This window comes from Callithrix jacchus, chromosome 5 (assembly GCF_049354715.1).
Source record: "Callithrix jacchus isolate 240 chromosome 5, calJac240_pri, whole genome shotgun sequence".
NCBI classification, from domain to species: domain Eukaryota; kingdom Metazoa; phylum Chordata; class Mammalia; order Primates; family Cebidae; genus Callithrix; species Callithrix jacchus.
In genome coordinates, this window is record NC_133506.1 from 93,670,864 (window position 1) to 93,691,055 (window position 20,192).

General features: G+C 38.7%; 1 protein-coding gene across 13 annotated transcripts in view; it reads right to left on the bottom strand.

The window, feature by feature from the left end:
• TRIM37 (tripartite motif containing 37) overlaps positions 1 to 20,192 on the bottom strand; it is a 127,237-nt gene that overhangs the window by 65,960 nt on the left and 41,085 nt on the right. For 7 of the 13 annotated variants that reach the window (XM_035300659.3, XM_008996944.5, XM_008996942.5 and 4 more), the window contains exons 10-13: positions 12,821 to 12,871; positions 11,351 to 11,432; positions 9,522 to 9,598; positions 4,391 to 4,570 (exon numbers count right to left, since the gene is read on the bottom strand). In XM_035300659.3, coding sequence (XP_035156550.3) covers positions 4,391 to 4,570; positions 9,522 to 9,598; positions 11,351 to 11,432; positions 12,821 to 12,871 — 390 coding nt within the window. The remainder of the gene's footprint in view (positions 1 to 4,390; positions 4,571 to 9,521; positions 9,599 to 11,350; positions 11,433 to 12,820; positions 12,872 to 20,192) is intronic. The other 6 variants (XM_078373663.1, XM_078373662.1, XM_078373661.1 and 3 more) reach the window with 1 other exon arrangement.

Sequence of the window (20,192 nt, forward strand, 5' to 3'; positions counted from 1 at the left end):
GGGAGGCATCACGCTACCGGACTTCAAACTATACTACAAGGCTACAGTAATCAAAACAGCATGATACTGGTCCCAAAACCAAGATATAGACCAATGGAACAGAACAGAGGCATCGGAGGCAACACAACATATCTACAACCATACAATCTTTGATAAACCCGACAAAAACAAGCAATGGGGAAAGGATTCCCTGTTTAATAAATGGTGTTGGGAAAACTGGCTAGCCATGTGCAGAAAGCAGAAACTGGACCCCTTCCTGACACCTTACACTAAAATTAACTCCAGATGGATTAAAGACTTAAACATAAGACCTGGCACCATAAAAACCCTAGAAGAAAATCTAGGCAAAACCATTCAGGACATAGGAGTAGGCAAGGACTTCATGAACAAAACACCAAAAACACTGGCAACAAAAGCCAAAACAGACAAATGGGACCTAATCAAACTCCACAGCTTCTGCACAGCAAAAGAAACAGTCACTGGAGTGAATCGGCAATCAACAGAATGGGAAAAAATTTTTGCAGTTTACCCATCTGACAAAGGGCTGATATCCAGAATTTACAAAGAACTCAAACAGATTTACAGGAAAAAAAACAAACAAGCCCATTCAAAAATGGGCAAAGGATATGAACAGACACTTTACAAAAGAAGACATACATGACGCCAACAAACATGAAAAAATGTTCATCATCACTGGTCATTAGAGAAATGCAAATCAAAACCACATTGAGATACCATCTCACTCCAGTTAGAATGGCGATCATTAAAAAATCTGGAGACAACAGATGCTGGAGAGGATGTGGAGAAATAGGAACACTTTTACACTGCTGGTGGGAGTGTAAATTAGTTCAACCATTGTGGAAGACAGTGTGGCGATTCCTCAAGGACCTAGAAATAGAAATTCCATTTGACCCAGCAATCCCATTACTGGGTATATATGCAAAGGACTATAAATCATTCTACTATAAGGACACATGTACACGAATGTTCACTGCAGCACTGTTTACAATAGCAAAGACCTGGAACCAACCCAAATGCCCATCGATGATAGACTGGACTGGGAAAACGTGGCACATATACACCATGGAATATTATGCAGCCATCAAAAAGATGAGTTCGTATCCTTTGTAGGGACATGGATGAATCTGGAGAACATCATCCTCAGCAAACTGACACAAGAACAGAAAATGAAATACCGCATATTCTCACTCATAGGTGGGTGATAAAAAATGAGAACACATGGACACAGGGAAGGGAGTACTACACACTGGGGTCTATTGGGGGGAATAGGAGAGGGACAGTGGAGGGCGGGGGGAGCTGGGCAGGGACAGCCTGGGGAGAAATGCCAAATGTGGGTGAAGGGGAGGAAGGCAGCAAAACACACTGCCATGTGTGTACCTATGTAACTATCTTGCATGTTCTGCACATGTACCCCAAAACCTAAAATGCAATAAAAATATATATATATAATAATTAGAAGCCCCCTATCCATGAACTTACAGTGTTACTATAGCATTATTTTATAATGAGAATAAAAATTCTGTTTTTATATGCCAATTTCATCTTGAGTCCCATGTAGACAAAAACCATGTCTATATTTTTCTTCTTATCAACTCAGTGTCAGGCACACAGTACAGACTCAAAGTTGCTAAAAACAAAAAATGATGTCATAACAGGAATTTGTTTCTATACTAATATATAACAACACCCATAAGGATGAAACTAAGGCTATAGGAAAATGTCTCTTTTATAGGCTGGTAAAATTGATGTTTGAATGATTTTTTAATTCTCTCTATGGCTGAAGCATGAAACAGTAACATTTCTCTTGGTTAATAGTCAAACCCCAAAAGTCTAAAAAGTTATAAAGAAGATGACTAAAATAATCCCTCCCCTCAAAATACATGATGCCAAGCACAGTGGCGTGCACCTGTAATCCTACTTACTTGGGAAGGTTGAGGCAGGAGGATCACTTGAGCCCAAGAATTCTAGACTAGCCTGCCCAATATAGCAAGACACTGCCTCTATTTAAACAAAGCAAACAAAAAAACCCACAAGTAACAAAAACATGAATCTTTTTTCCTACACTGAAAATACCCCTTTTTAAACATCTTTATACTTCAAGAAAAGTTACAGAAAACACATAATAGTAAATGCTGATATGATAGCAACTCATTTGTCCAGTATGCTCAAGAACAAATAGCTCCAAATAAGGGAAATGTAGGAGTACATTAAATCATTTCCAAGAGAACAACGTTTAAAAGTGTTGTGATGAAAACTTTTCAACTGTTAAATACTATGAAACTTCTCAATTCAATCTCTTTTTTTAAACACTCGAGTTCTCATTTTATCATCAAAGTATAACATCAAGTAATGATGCCCAAAAACCTTTTTTTGGTTTATTTACTTTTTTGTTTTTTTGAGACGGAGTTTCACTCTTGTCACCCAGGCTGGAGTGCAGTGGTGAAATCCTGGCTCACTGCAACATCTGCTTCCCAGGTTCAAGCCATTCGGCTGCTTCAGCTTCCCAAGTAGCTGGGATTACAGGTGCCCACCACCATGACCAGCTAATGTTTGCATTTTTAGTAGAGACAGGGTTTCACCATGTTACCCAGGCTGGTCTTGAACTGCTGACCTCAGGTGATTCGTCTCTCTCCGCCTCCCAAAGTGCTGGGATTACAAGTATAAGCCACTGCGCCCAGCCAATGCCTAAAAACCTCTGACCTGCAAAGTCTACCCTACCTTAAATAGGGCTGTTGTTTTTATTTACTTTATTATTATCTTTGAGAAAGGGTCTCCTTATGTCACCCAGGCTGAGTAGCATAATCTCAGCTCAATGCAATTACCACCTCCTGGGTTCAAGCAATTTTCCTGCCTCCCGAGTAGCTGGGATTACAGGAGCATCCACCATGCCCAACTTATTTTGTATTTTTAGTAGAGACGGTTTCTCCATGTTGATCAGGCTGATCTTGAACTCCCAACCTCAGGTGATCTGCCCACCTCAGCCTCCCAAAGTGCTGGGATTACAGGCCTGTGCCACTGTGCCCGGCCCAAACCAATCACTTTTATTGTTGGTTGGTGGCATAATATTTGCAAGAAAGAACAGAACATAAACACTGACTATAAAACAACAGCCCTGTTTAGCTGGGCATGATGGCTCATGCCTGTAATCCTAGCACTTTGGGAGACTGAGACAGGTGAGTCACCTCGTGTCAGGAGTTTGAGACTAGCCTGGCCAATATGGTGAAACCCCTTTTCTACTAAAGATACAGAAATTAGTCAGGCTATGTGTGCTCCTGTAATCCCAGCTACTGAGGAGGCTGAGGCAGGAGAATCGCTTGAACCCAGGAGGTGGAGGTTGCAGTGAGCCAAAATCGTGCCACTGCACTCCAGCTTGAGCAACTAGAGCAAAACTCTGTCTCAAAAAAAAAAAAAAGGGAGAGATGGTTTTCCCAACTACCACCTGAGCTTACTTATTATTAAGTGCTAAATAATGAGAACTCAAGGATATGAAGAGGAGAACAACAGACATGGGGGCCTATTTGAGGGTACATTGTGGGAGGAGGGAGAAGATTAAAAAAATAACTACTGGATACTAGGCTTAGTATACGGGTGACAGAATAATCTGTACACCAAGTCCCCATAATGTGAGTTTATCTATATAACAAACCTGCACATGTACCCCGAACCTAAAATAAAACTTTAAGAAAAAAGTAGAAAATTGCTGGTTTTCATCAACTTTCATCTTGATTCTTCTACTTTTAAATTGCTGTTTTTTTCTTTTTTCAATCTAGACTCTAGATTGAAAATCTCTAGATGAGATTAATTTGCTGTTATTTACAAAAGAACTGACAGTTGTTTTGCAAAGTTAAGTTGTAAAACCAGTCACCCAAATATAATATGCACTGTGAAGTGAAAAAATCATCACATTATCCCTCACTATTGTTAGCTTTCCAAATGGTGAGGTTGCTAGAAGTTCAACAGATAAATGGAACATTACTATATTTATTGGAAGTTGTAGTTTCCCCCTCCTTTTTTTTTTTTTTTTTAAGTTTTAAAGAGATGGAGGTCTCATTATGTTTCCTAAGCTGATCTCAAACTCCTGGGCCCCAGCCATCCACCCATTTCAGCCTCCAGAGTAGATGGGAGTACTGGTGTGCCACTGTACCCAGCTTAGTTTCCTTTTCAATGGAATTACTAACTAGATGTCAAAGAAATGTTTGACTACAAATTTTTGATTATCCACTAAAATAAAAGTTAAGAAAGTGATGATAAAGTTATAGTTGTATGAATTTCAGTATTTACCTTTGTTAACTGAATGATCTCTGAAATGTAGTTCTGATGATATTATTTCCCCACAATAAAAGCCACAACATCAAGTTTTTCCTATTACCTTAAAATCACTGTATCATTTTGTGGATTCAAGTATCCTTCATTTGCAAGTAAGTCCAAACGGAAAAATCTATTATAGCCCCAGCATTCTCCAACTTCAAAGTCAGATGCAAATTCTCGAATGATATTTTTTGTAGGATCATTACAAGACTGGTGAACCATCTCTACACGATATTCGTATCTAAAATTGAAAAACAGACCATTACTATACAGTTAGTAAAGTAAGAATAAAAGACAGACTCATCTAAACATTACGGTCACTAAATAATTACCTGAGAAGAAACCTTATTGATATATGCAGTTACATTTCCTTTTTATTTTTTTGAGATGGAGTTTGACTCTTGTTACCCAAGCTGGAGGGTAATGGTGCAATTTCAGCTCACTGCATCCTCTTACTCCTGGGTTCAAGCAATTATCCTGCCTCCACCTCCAGAGTAGCTGGGATTACAGGCGTGCACCATGCTTGGCTAATTTTGTATTTTCGGTAGAGACAGGGGTTTCACCATGTTGGCCAGGCTGGTCTCCAACTCCTGACCTCGACCTCCCAACATGCTGGGATTACAGGGATGAGCCACCTGCCGAGCTGGAAAAACAGCAGTATATATGTATTTTTTTAGACAAAGTCTTGCTCTGCTGCCCAAGCTGGAATGCAACAGGGTGATCTTGGCTCACTTCAACCTCCACCTCCTGGGTTCAAGTGATTCTCCTGCCTCAGCCTCCCGAGTAGCTGGGACTACAGGTGTGTGCCACGATGCCCAGCTAATTTTTGTATTTTTAGGAGAGACAGGGTTTCACTATGTTGGCCCGGCTGGTCTCGAACTCCTGACTTTGTCATCTGACTACCTCGGCCTCCCAAAGTGCTGGGGATTACACGTGTGAGCCACCGTGCCTGGCCTAGTTTTTTTTTTAGATGGAGTCACTTTGTCACCTAGGGTAGAGGGCAGTGGCACAGTCTCCACTCTGCAACCTCTGACCCCTGGTTCAAGCAATTCTGCCTCAGCCTCCCAAGTAGCTGAGATTACGGGCACATGCCACTGCTCCCAGTTAATTTTTTATATTTAGATGGGGTTTCATAATGTTGGCCAGGCTGGTCTCAAACTCCTAACCTCAGATGATACACCCCCTCTTGGCCTCCCAAGTGCTGGAATTACAGCCGTGAACCACCACGCCTGGCCAAAACAGCAGTATTTTGAATGGACCACCAAAATACAAATGGCACTAGGTCCTTTTTTCTTCATGAAGATGTTTACCAATATATCAGGTGTAAGACAACAGCTCAAAATAGAAATAATTTTTGAATAAACAAGTAATTCAAAGTTGCTTTTGTTTCACTAATGCAATATTTTTTTTCTATATATTCACTACATATGTTTCCTTAAACGTGAAATTTCTATTATCCTTTGAGGTTTATCATCATGCAATTTTAAAATACAAATTTTGAAATACTCTATTTGTCCAGTACAAGTTATAACAAAGCGAATTACTGTAGAAATTCAAGGCTATAAGATTTCCTAATAGAAAATAAGTATGCAGGCCAGGCATGGTGGCTCACACCTGTAATCTCAGCACTTTGGGAGGCCGAGGTGGGTGGATCACCTGAGGTCAGGAGTTCGAGACCAGCCTGGCCAACATGGTGAAAGCCCAACTTTAAAAAAAATATATAAAAAGAAAATAAGTATGCAGCCAGAACAAGATCATGTTTTTTGTGCAACATGGATGAAAGCTATAGGCTATTATCCTCAGCAAACTAATATAGGAACAGAAAGCCAAATACCACATGTTCTCACTTATAAGTGGTAGCTAAATGATGAAAACTTATGAACACAAAGAAAACAACAGACACTGGGGTATACTTGAGGGTAGAGAGTGGGAAAGGGAGAGGAATAGAAAAAACAACTACTGGGTACTGGGCTTAACTCCTGTGTAATAAAATAATCTGTACAACGAACCCCCGTGACAGGAGTTTACCTATGTAACAAACCTTCATACGTAACTGCACGCCTAAAATAAGAGTTGAAAAAAGAAAATAAGTAGGCTGGACACAGTGTCTAATGCCTGTAATCCCAACACTTTAGAAGGCCGAGGTGGGCAGACCGCTTCAGCTCAGGAGTGTGAGACCGGCCTGGGACACATAGTGAAACCCCGTCTCTACAAAAACAAAAAAACTAGCCGGGTATGGTAGTGCATTCCTGTAGTTTCAGCTACTGGAGTGACAGAGCAGGAGGATCACCTGTACCCAGGAGGTTTGCAGTGAGCCATTACTGTGCCCCTGTGGCCAGCCTCAGTGACACAGTGAGACCCTGTCTCAAAAAAAAAAAAAGAAAATAAGTATACATTGGGAAAGCCAATATATTCTGATTTATATATTCAATTGTGTAAAATTTTCAGTTTACAAAAAGATAAAGAAGATACAGTCTATAAACTTTTGTGCATTGATGGACATCATCAAGAAAGTGAAAAGACAACCTACAAAATGGGAGAAACTATTTGCAAATCATACGTCTGATAAATGTTTAGTATCCAAACATATAAAGAATTCTTGACTGGGTACAGTGGCTCACACCTGCTCACACTTTGGGAGGCCGAGGTACGTGGATCACCTCGGGTCAGGAGTTCAAGACCAGCCTGGCCAATATGATGAAACCCTGTTTCTACTAAAAATACAAAAATTAGCTGGGTGTGGTGGTGCATGCCTGTAATCCCAGCTACTCAGGAGGCTGATGCAGGAGAATTGCTTGAACCTGGGAGGCAGAAGTTGCAGTGAGCTGAGATCACGCCACTGTATTCCAAGCTGGGTGATAAAATGAGACTCAAAATAGGTAAGTAAATAAATAAATGGAGACAGGGTCTCACTCTGCCATTCAGGCTGGAGTGCAGTGGTGGAGACACAACTTACTGTAGCCTTGACTTCCTGGGTTCAAGCAATCCTCCTGCCTCAGCCTCCTCAGTAGCTGAGATGTGTGCAGGGTCTCACTATATTGCCCAGGTTGGTCTCAAATTCCTGGTCTCAAGCAATCCTCCCGCCTTGGCCTCCCAAAGTGCTGAGGTTACAGGTATGAGCCAACCAGCCCAGCAAATTAGTGATTAAACACAAGATATTATAAATTTTACTCTGATGGATGTTAGATACTTCAGCAACCTTATAAATTTTCTTGAGCTTCATTTGGGATGCAGCTAAGTTATTTGAAAACAATTTGATCCTTTCAGGTCTCACATTTGTTAGGTGGGCCCAGAGCAGTATTCAGTCTAGGGCTAATTCCTACTACTGAGGCAAAAACTTCCTTAGCATTATACCCAATGACCCATGAATTATAAATTTCTCCACTGTGGCTGGTTGCAATCCACACAGTTCCTGGCCCTATGTGAGCACCAGGCACTCACTATTCCCTCTAATCATGTCAGACAGTTCTTTTCCCAATCTCAGGTAGTTTCCTCACACATATGCCCTAATAAGTACTCTGCTAAATACTCAAGGGAAACCCATTATGATCTCTAGAATTTAGTCTCTGCGGCTTTTTCCTCTCTGGTATTCTGTCCAATGCACTCTAGCTGCATTGTCCTTCCTAAACTCTCAGCACTATTTCCTCAACTAAATCTGCCAGATTCTACCTCAGTCCTAGCTTCTCCCTGTGTTGCAGCCTAAAAACTCTCTCAAGACTGTAAGCTGGAGAATCACAGATCTAATTTGTGTTTCCTGTCTCTTAGGGACTTCTTTCATTTGTTACCACCATGTCCAGTGTCTAGAAAATGTTGTTTCGTGAGGTTTTTTTTTCTTTTTGGTTATTGCAGGAAAATGGGTAATCTCATCCCTCTTGCTTCATGTTAACTGAAAGCAGATATTCCATATCAAACTAACAAATTTCATGTGACAGAGTAAAAAAAAAAAAAAATCATTAATATGATTCCAGATCCCACATTATAAATAACATTAACCTACCACTTGTTCAGTTTGGGTGTAATATCAAAGAAGATCCACAATTATCTAAAACTACTTTTTAAAAAATTCCTCCTTAACAAAAGGTGTATTTGTGGTTGCCAGGGACTGAGGGAAAGGGGGAATGAGAAGTGACTGCTAATGAGTACAGGGATTCCTTGTGAGGTAAACAGAACATTGTAGATGTTGGTGATGGTTGTAAAACTGCAGCCAGATTTTATACGTGTACTTCAATCAAAATTATATATATAGATAGATAGATATAGATATAGATAGAAAGATAGATAGATATTTTCTTTTTTGAGACGGAGTTTCACTCTTGTTACCCAGGCTGGAGTACAATGGCAAGGTCTCGGCTCACCACAACCTCCGCCTCCTGGGTTCAGGCAATTCTCTTGCCTCAGCCTCCTGAGTAGCTGGGATTACAGGCACACGCCACCATGCCCAGCTGATTTTTTGTATTTTTAGTAGAAACGGGGTTTCACCATGTTGACCAGGATGGTCTCGATCTCTTGACCTCGTGATCCACCCGCCTCGGCCTCCCAAAGTGCTGGGATTACAGGCGGGAGCCACCGCGCCCGGCGCAAAATTATATTTTTAAAAAATTAAATATAAAAGCAGACGTGAGAATCCAGTTGTCTTCTTTTAAGCCAGACAGTAAATATATTTCCAAAAATGCAAAGCATCATGCAGGCAAATGTCTGCTTTCAGCTAAATGAAGCAAGATGGATGAGATTACCCATTTTCCTGCAATAATAAAAAAAACAAAAACCTCATGAAACATTTTCTAGACAGTATTTTTAAGTTTTCTTAAAACTAGTTTTAGAAAAAGTTACTTTTCATTTAAAAATGTTATTTACGTTAGTATGCAATGGCTTGTTGTTATCTTAAAAGTGAATTAAAATTTTAAATAATTTTTTTCAGTTTTAAGTTCTAACTCAGAAAATAACATATATAACCCATATAAACAAAAACTCTTTGGGGTTTCCAGTAAATTTTAAGAGTATAAAGGATCCTGAGACCAAACAGTTTGAGAACTGCCAATATATACCATCCCATGATGCCAAGAATTCCGTATTTCTCTGTATCTTAACAGACATACCAACACAGTAACTAACAAAAATTAAAATTGATAATAATTGCTAGGGGGAATGTATATAAATGCACAGTAAGGTTGTTATTTAATTACACTTCTTACTTAGAAGTTTCAGGCAAGCCAGCTGAGAGTTCCAGAAACACAGATAAGTAGTAACCTCGCACAACTCCATTTCCATCCTGAAAGAAGAATATGAAGTTATACAAATTCCAGATCAGTTTGTGTAAAAAAAATTAAGCCACAATAAAACAAAATGCGGATTAATATCTGATCTCTAGATTGAGAAGTACTTCTAAGCCTCAAAGCAATGGAGGAAATAATAAAAAACACCAATAGATTTGAGTTCTTAACAACTTTAAACTTTTGTGCACTCAACAAACATGAAAATATTAAGGCACAGCAATGAAGTGAAATATAAACAACCATGAAAAAGGTTAAGAGTTTTAACATATATAGAACTCCTACGAATCAACCTTAACAAAAAACCAAGACCCTAATGGGAAAAATAATTTCATTAGAAATGAGTGAGGCAAAAAAATTTTAAAAACAAAAGTTAATTTTTAAGACCAACATAGAAAAAGGTAACACCCTAGGCTGAATGTTTAAATATAATTTCTGTATGATTTTAATGTTAGAATTCCATATAAGATTCTGTCTAGAGATTGAGAAGTTGTTTGAATCTCTACTACAGACATTTTATTTTTATAAAGATAATTACTCCCTCCCTTTTTCCTTAATTTGGCAAGATTGTTTTTAAAAAAAGATAATTACTCCCCATGTGTGTTTCCCTAGTACTACAGGTGTCTGTGTTTTAAAAGGATCACATTTACTATAACTACTTGTTTAAACATCTATTCCCCCAATGAGACAATGAAGGCTGAGAACAGAGATGCTTGTACATCTCCAGTGTCTACTGGGATATGACTATAAAGGGGTACAATAAACATCTTCATTTTTAATCTACCTTGCTTCAAAGGACCTGTGGCAGCCTTTGAGGTCTGACATGATAATCACTTAATAGATATCAATGAACAAGTGAATCATCAGCTAGGTGAATAAAGCCAGACACAAAAGATTATATATTATTGTATAATCCCATTATGCAAAACTCTTCTAAAAAAAAATCTGAAACTACGTATTCAAAGTGTTCAGTGTATAACTGAAAATACTAACCCAGGTGGACTAAAATGTGTAACAGTAAATTACTGGACTCAAAAAGATTATTTAGCATCTAGACAATACCACCAAATTTCTTTAAAGGCAAAGAAGTTTATTATCAGACTTTACCTAAAGAAAATGGAATTGCACATTTAAGATACCCAGTGAAAAAAAAATATGGGCTGGGCAAGGTGGCTCATGCCTGTAATCCCAGCACTATGTCAGGAGTTTAAGACCAGACTGACCAACACGGTGACACCTTGTCTCTACTAAAAATACAAAAATTAGCTGGGCATGGTGACACATGCCTGTAATCCCAGCTACTCAGGAGGCTGAGGCAGGAGAATTGCTTGAACTGGGACCTGGGAGGCGGAGGCTGCAGTGAGGCAAGATCACACCACTGCACTGTAGCCTGGGCTACAGAGCAAGACTCCACCTCAAAAAAAAAAAAAGAAAAGAAAAAGAAAATATGAGCCAAGCATTTTACATCCGGCAATACTAACCTTAGACTATAAAGGGCAAAAACTGCTTTCAACATATGATAACTCAGAGAATATTGTTTTCAATCAGCCTTCCAGCAGAATGTACTAGAGAACAAGGTTTGGACAAACAGTTGTCGAATATGAAGGGAGAGGGGGAATAGGGAATGGGGACAGCATATGTAACAACAAGAAATAAAGAGTTAACAGTTCTCAGTAATCAAACTAGTGTACAACAGAACTCTGAAAGAAAGATCTTGGTTTCAAAATGTATTAGAAATATGAAAAACTTACTGGGTAAACTTTTAACCTCCAGCAAAGTCCTGAAACTTGAAGAGGTGGACTGTAAACAGGATCTGCTCTCTGACGCAAAGTGCTAAAGAAAAAGAAAATCAACCATATCCCAAGATCAAAACTGTTGTGAAATGGCAACAGGCAAAAAGAAAAGCCAACCAGTTTCTTTGTTATATATTTGAAATGCTAGACAAATATCAGAAGGTGACTGAACAGGTCAAAATTCCACCGTAAAACTTTAGATATGTTTAAATTCTGAAATAAATTTTTAAAATACTGAAATATTCAGCAATATCTAAGATTCAGGAAACAAACCCCCCTCAAAATTGTGAGGAAGAAAAAGGGGAAAAAAATGTATCATTAAGTCTCCCAAATTTAATAAATGCTTCAATAAGCAGTCTTTCACCATTAAAAATAAAACAAAATCCAGAATGTTTCTTCCGCATTTCTCTGCAGTATAATCATCCTTGTTTAATACTGAAAAAGGAGAGAACATGCACTAAACCTTAATACATGTGGAAAAAACCTCAAAGAGACTATCTTTTAGCCACAAAAGTGTACTGTAAGAAAAACAAAATTAAATGGGAAAAGGTATAAATTCTCAGTGTGGCCTCATTTTAATGGCCTTTGCCTATTATTTGGAGTTTCCTTCCTGAAGACCTTGTATTCTTTGTTTCCACTTGCATGCTGCCGTCAAAGACAAACTGCTAAGAACCTTGCATTTTATGATCTTCACTTCTGATTTTAGAGAAAAGGTAGTAAAAGCTAACAAAATTAACATGCAACTGACAAAGTCTATAGATTTCTTACAATAATGGTCCCTTATCCACAATTCTTCACTTTGAGCTGAGATAAATGGATCTTAATAAATTTCCTCCCACCACTTTTATTTCTGAGCTTGGGTAAGTGGGGGCTCATCAACCTCTAACTGTCTGGTCCCTCACCTTAGGAAAAGCTAAGTGATCTCTCTTATTAAAAATGGTTCCCCACTTTGGACAGGGCACCATGGCTAATGCCTATAATTCCAGCAATTTGGGAGACCGAGATGGGAGAATCACTGGAGCCCAGGAGTTTGAGACCAGCACACAGTGAGACCCCCCACAACCTTTGTGGTGGTGCACGCCTGTAGTCACAGCTACTTGAGAGGTGGAGGTGGGAGGATTGCTGCAGCCCAGGAGGTTGAGGCTGCAGTGAGCAATGATCAGGCCACTGCACTTCGGCCTGGATGACAGAGAAAGAACCTGTCTCAAAACAAAAAGAAAAGGTTCCTTTCCCCAGACTTGAGAAGCAGTCTAAAGATACAATATAATCCAGCACAAATAAGCTCTATGTTTCTATTTGGAAACTTATTTTTCTAAGACTTCTAAAGTGAATAACACAGTTCACTACATTACTATCTTACCAAAGAATACTTTCCTGGCTCTTCCTTATATACACATACAAAAAATCAGAATTGTCAAAAACTCTTACCTGAAATTCTCTAAAACAAAAGTAGCTGAATCATAAGATGGCACTAATTCACTAAAAACAAGCAAAAGACAAAAAAAAAAAAATTATTTTAGCTTTTACGTTTAAAATTCCATTTACCTAAAAAAAAGTCTCTCAGTAGTATCTTGAAAACATTATTAAACTAAAATCTAAGAAATATTTAAAAATCTTTATTAAACATAACATTAAATCAAATGAATTCATAAAACCATCAAAGGTTTTTCATGTAGAGATACAAATACTTCCTAAAATTTTTTTGGCCGGGCAAAGAGGCTCACACCTATAATCCCAGCACGCTGCAAGGCCAAGGCAGGTGAATCACTTGAGGTCAAGAGTTTGAGACCAACCTGGCCAACATGGTAAAACCCTGCCTCTATTAAAAATATACAAATATTAGGGAGGTGTGTGGTGGTGCATGTATGTAATCCCAGCTACTTGGCTGAGGCAGGAGAATTGTTTGAACCCTAGAGGTGGAGATTACCGTGAGCCAAGATCACACTACTGTACTCCAGCATGGGTGACAGAGCAAGACTCTGTCTAAATAAATACTTTATACAAGTTTTTTTTCTTAAAAACAGGCCATACAATATGAATAGTTATTAAAGTAAGTACAAGAAATACACTTTAAAAAGTACTCATGGAAATGGGAAAAAGAAAATGATGCTTAGGCTGTGAACCTGAATTATAAAACAGATATAAACATGCTTTAAAAAATGAAAAGAAATAGTGATATCACAATTAATCCCCAAACGTCCTTCTTTGGACAAATTATGGGAAATATTAACAGACCTTAAATATTTTGCAACTTTTTACTAGCAAATGCAACTTCACATGTTTATAGGATTAGAATACCTAATTATCCAAGGGGCAACTGTGATGAACTAGCACATTAACACATTCTTGGCAAGTCAAGATTACTTCAAGCAACTTTAGTCCCATTCAATACTCTTCAAAGAGAACTGAACTATAACCATAGAACGGACTAAAGGGTAAGTCATTTTGCTGCTAACTACTTTTAATCATATAGATGGCTTGTACACTGGCATTAGAACACCTCAAAATTCATGAAAACACTATGAAAAAGCCTGAGTGTTATATATTTGATATGTAAAATAACAAATTTACCAAAACAATAAACTACAAACCATTTCCCCACATCTTCAGAAATATATTCTAAAATTCAATTCATTAGAATTTTGGTTATCATCAAAATAAGATAAAAGATACATCTATAGCACTGCCACACTGTGAGAGGGTCTAAAGAAATTAATGGCTTGCCACATGAAAATACAATATAGGGCAGGGCGCGGTGGCTCACGCTTATAATCCCAGCACTTTGGGAGGCTGAGGCGGGTGGATCATGAAGTCAAGAGATTGAAACCGTCCTGGCCAACATGGTAAAACCCCATCTCTACTAAAAATACAAAAATTAGCTGGGCATGGTGGCACATGCCTGTAGTCCCAGTTAAATGGGAGATTGAGGCAGAGGAATCTCTTGAACCTGGGAGGCAGAGGTTGCAGTGAGCAGAGATCCCGCCACTGCACGCCAGCCTGGCAACAGAGCGAGATTCCATTTCAGAAAAAAAAGAAAATACAATATAGATAAGTAATTCTTTATTTTAATGTAAGTACATACAGCTAAATAGGTCACATCTTTTACACAGTAAGTAGATGAACTTTGCCCTGTGATTAACCGTATAGCTATTATCCAAATTGGCTATGTCAAGAACTCCTATCATATCCCTAGCCAGTTGTTATCCTTCCTTGGAAGGCTCACATTCCTCATCCCCACATCCTTTTGCCTAGTTAACCCTTAGCGTTTCTTCAGATAACAGATTAGAAGTCATATACTCTTGGAGGTCTGCTCTAAGGTCTTCCCATTATATGATCACCTAGCACTCAATATACACAATCCCCAATTAGCAGGGCCAATGCAATTAGTACCTAGGAAGACTTTCTGGAACCATAAACCTAGTAAGAGCTCTCAGGGAGACTTCCCTGAGAGTATAGATTTCAAATCTGACATGCTTTTATAATATTGTGCAGCTTTCAATAAGGTCTCTCATCAAGTACAGACTATCCTCCACAATATGCAAAGACTTTAACCAATCCCCAGTTGTCTATTAATCTGCATACTACTTCTTCCACCATGTCCAGTGTGATTTATTTCTTGTGTTGTTGTTATTGTTATTTCTGCTCTAAGTCCAGACTATCATTATCATATTTTATTGGCCACGAAGGGTCAAAAGACTTCAGCAGAACACAAAATAAAAAGGAGATGCCACTTTCAGCTTAGAACGGTGTAGCAGAAAGCTTCCAGGATAAAGAGAGTTGAAAAAACATGTAAACAAAGCAAAAAGACAGATTAAGAAAAGAGTGAACAAAGCAGCCCTGAAATCAACAATTTAATTAAAGAAGCAACAGAATTTATCAAGCAGAACATTGTGATATCCAGTGGATTTGTCAGAGGCTTTTTGCTCGAACTTGCATCTTAAGGACGTGAATATTCTCCCATGGTGAATTCAACTAGGAGAAGAGAAGTGACAGCGATAAGGCAGTCTCTCAACAGTATATGCTGCCAGAGTCTGCAGGGCAAGGAGAAACAACTAGCTGGACAACATGGAATTCACAACTTAGCATTTTGCCATCCGAGGCTTGGCAAACTAATATCTGCTGTAATACAACCTATACGATATGTGAACCATAGTATTCCTGAGCAAAACATGGCTTTCATCACTTTGTAAAAATTTGCATCTGCTTAGAAATTAGCCTATAAAATATCAACATTGGATGTAAATATGGGGATAAAAGAAATATGTTGGATTTATTGCCTAGAGAAGTATTATTCTTTTTATTTAAATAAAATGTTCTTTATTGTGTTTTATGGTATATGTCAATAATTTAAAATTTGTATTATAGCTTCAGTATTAAGGCTGACTTTTTTTAAAAGACATGTTTGCAATAAGTTAAAAAATTGTAATACCCTTTTGTGGAAAGCTTTAGAAGTGATAATAATTATTAAAGACATTAAACAGACTCTGCTGACATAATATGAAAAAGAAAAGAAAAGAAAATTTCCAGGCTAAAGAGTATAGGCTGCTAACACTCATTAACCAAGAGGGTACAGTCCAGCTTGCCCTAGCTCTCACTTGCAAAGAGAAAATGATCACATTCAGAGCACAAAAAACAGGTACTGTGACATATTTCTATATATGTACATTTTCCAAGGGAAAACTTTTTGGACACAAATAATATAATGACAAATTAGCGATATTGGGCAGGATTAAATGGGATACACTTACCTCCCCTATCACCAGTTACCACATTAATTTTATTACTGTTTCAATCATCTACTTTTCCTCACTAAATAATTATAAATCAAAAGAGCTCTGCATTATGCCTACTGCTAGCACTTAACACAAATCTAAAATATAGCTGGCATACAGTCATTGAATGTTTACAAATAGTTGCTGGCAGATTCACAGAGTTGGAAATATTTGCTCAAAAAATTCTTTTGCAAAAGAAATTATTTTGCATTCTTTTTTAAATTTTTGTTTATTTATTTTTGATACAGAGTCATGCTCTATCACCCAAGCTGGAGTGCAGTAGCACGATCTCAGCTCACTGATTTTGCATTCTTTTTTTTTTTTGAGACAGAGTTTTGCTCTTGTTACCCAGGCTGGAGTGCAATGGAGCAATCTCGGCTCACTGCAACCTCTGCCTCCTGGGTTCAGGCAATTCTCCTGCCTCAGCCTCCTGAGTAGCTGGGATTAGAGGCACATGCCACCATGCCCAGCTAATTTTTTGTAATTTTAGTAGAGACAGGGTTTCACCATGTTGACCAGGATGGTCTCGATCTCTTGACCTCGTGATCCACCCGCCTCGGCCTCCCAAAGTGCTGGGATTACAGGCTTGAGCCACCACATACACAAAGCTATTGCTACTGCTAGGCCATCTAACTCTACCACCTTTAACTATTTAATAACATTCATTTAGAGGTTATCTTCAGTCACACTGATGTTACCATTCTGCAGCTGCAGATGAGGCACTACTTTATCTTTTCAAACTTTTAAAATTTCTCCTACTCTCTTAGAAATGTAGACTACTCTGGTCTTTGTGATGACTGGATTCATATCTTGATGGTGTCAATGAATCTTTGTCTTCACAGAACATGGGAAACTAGCCGCAAACCATCTCTAGCCCAGTATTCTGGAACTCACTGATGTGCAACATCTTCAGACCAATAACCTCATCATAACTTCATGAACAAAAGGAAAAAAGGGAGAACCACAGTACCCATTTGTTCCTTAAGGAAATAGAATGTTAAGCTATATAAAAACTGATTCTCTTTACCAACTTGACTATTTCTCCCTGAAAAATAAAACTCTCTATCAACTGAGAGCTATACTACTGTATTTTTTTTTTTTTTTTGATACAGAGTCTTGCTCTGTTAACCAGGTTGGAATGCAGTGGTGTGATCTTGGCTCACTGCAATCTCTGCCTCACAGGTTCAAAGAATTCCCTGCCTTAGCCTCCTCATTAGCTGGGATTACAGGTACCCGCCATCATGCCTGGCCAATTTTTGTACTTTCAGTTGAGATGGGATTTCACCATCTTAGCCAGGCTGGTCTTGAACTCCTGACCCCGTGATCCACCCACTTTGGCCTCCCAAAGTGCTGGGATTACAGGCATGAGCCACCATGCCTGGCCTACTATTTTATCTTTCAAGTCCTCCCTGAGGACACATATAGTTTTATTTCTTACTATGCACCAACAATAAATAACCCATCAAATTCTGGTTGAAATCATTTTCTTGCTGTCCTCCAAATATACCAGCTCTTATATCCATATTTTTGTTCATACATACATACACCACCTGCCAAACAAAATCCTATGTATCTTTTCATGTCTTCTTCAATTCCTTTCCAGAAGTCTTGACCATGCCAGTCCCTACCCCTGCCCTTTTTTCAGAATTTCTGATATAAGATATACAACTGAGCAACACATAATACGTTTTTTTGGTTTTGTTTTTGAGACAGAGTCTCGCTCTGTTGCCAGGCGCCAGGCTGGAGTGCAGTGGCACGATCTCGGCTCACTACAACCTCCGCCTCCTGGGTGTAAGCAATTCTCCTGCCTCAGCCTCCCGAGTAGCTGGGACTATAAGTGCACGCCACCATGCCCAGCTAATTTTTGTATTTTTAGTAGAGATGGGGTTTCACCATGTTGGCCAGGATGGTCTCGATCTCTTAACCTCGTGATCCGCCTGCCTCAGCCTCCCAAAGTGCTGAGATTACAGGTGTGAGCCACCACTCCTGGCCCATAACATGTTTTAATAAAGAATTTGCTATTATTTAATGTGAAATATTTACGCAGTAAGATTTTTAGTTCCTATTCTCCCATGCACCACCTACAAACAATACTGGGCACACGGCCTTTAATAAATAACACTTCACTGATTTAGTGACCTTTTCTTCTCCATTGTGGCTCCAACACCAACACTAACTAATGGAACTAAAGGCAACAGAAACACCACTGCTTTGCACATCTAAACTTTGGTGTGTAATTTAATGTCATGATGCTGGTCCCTCTTTTCCTGTATGGTGCAATTAATAAAATGGGCTTCTAGTAAAAATTAAATTAAAAGACAAAATTTCCAATAAGGTAGTGAGCATTACTGGAGAAAGAGAGAAGGCCCTAACGGTGCTTAATTAACAACTAGTGAGCACTGTTGCCTGCCTGATGAGCTGCTGAAAGTGGTGTAAGAATGGGAATTTATATACATATGTTTTATTCCACAAGTGATGAAATGGTTCAGAAAACATATCTTCAAAACTGAAACAGCTCATCACACTATTATAGAGGCAGCCTAGGGATACTGGTGAACATTCTTCAATTAAATCTACTTAATAGTCCTTTTAATAATATTCAGTGCTTTCATTCAGAAACAAGAGATTTAAACAAAAAAGGCAGTGCTTTAAAAAGATACAACTATTTTATGAGGTTGTTAATCAGAAAGAAAGGAAGACTTCTACTGGTCAATGAGAACCACCAGAGTAAAAAACTTTGCCCATCTGTTTATAGAACTGTGGCATTTGTGACAAGTAAGAAGGGCTTGTAACAGTAATTCTCAGCCAGGGGTGATTTCATCCCCATGGACATTTAGCTATGTCTAGAAACATTTTTGTCACAACTGCAAGGTGGTGGGATGGGGAGTGCTACAGGGATACTGCTAAACATCCTACAAAACACAGGAAATCTCACCCCACTCCACAAATAATTATCCTGCTCAAAATGTAAACAATGACAAGATTGAAAAGCCCTGGCTTATACAATATACTCTAGTATGATGAATGCAGCTGGGCACTGTGGCTCACGCCTGTAATCCCAGCACTTTTGCGAGGTTGAGGCAGGTAAATCACTTGAGGTCAGGAGTTCAAGACCAGCCTGGTCAACGCGGAGAAACCCGTCTCTCCTAAAAATACAAAACTTAGCCGGGTGTGGTGGTGCATGCCTATAGATCCAGTTACCCAGAAGGCTGAGGCGTGAGAACTGCTTGAATCCGGGAGGTGGAGGTTGCAGTGAACAGAGATCACGCCACTGCATTCCAGCCTGGGTGACAAAGAGTGAGAAGGAATAAATAATAATAAATAAATAAAATAATAAATTAAAAAAATAAAACAGTACAATGAATACTCTGAGGTCATCAGAGGGCATCACATTAGAGAAAAAAAAAAAAAAAGGCAGCACAAATACCACACCATGCTAGGAAAACTTAATAGTATTCCGTAAGTCATCTCTAGAAGATAAAGTCTGTCATATCAGAATATTTCTGTAACAGTGGCTTCAACCCTCATCTCAGAATAAGCTAAGGAGATTTAAGAAGAACTGAAAATGCCCATCTAAACCCAGTGTCATAGGCTGAATTGTGTCTCCGAAAATTCCTATGTTAAAGCCCTAACCCCCGGTGTGACTGTGTCTATAGACAGGGCCTTTAGGAAGATAATTAAGGCCAAATGAGTTCATAAGGGTGGGTCTAATACAATAAGGCTTGTGTCCCCATAAAAAAAAAAAAAAAAAAAGAGACACCAGAGACTGATCTCTCTCCAAACAAGAACAGAGAAAAGGTATGTGAGGACACAGAAAGAAGGAAGCTGTCTGCAAGCTGAAAGGAAAAAAAGCAAATTTTCTGACACCTAGATCTTGGAATTCTTGCCTCTCGAACTGTGAAAAAATACTAGGTTGCTTAAGGCACCTAGTATGTGGTATTTTGTTACGGCAGCCCCAGTAGACTAATATACACACAAAGATTTTCTTTCAAATGGCCTGGGGTATGGTATGAATTGATTAACTTTCA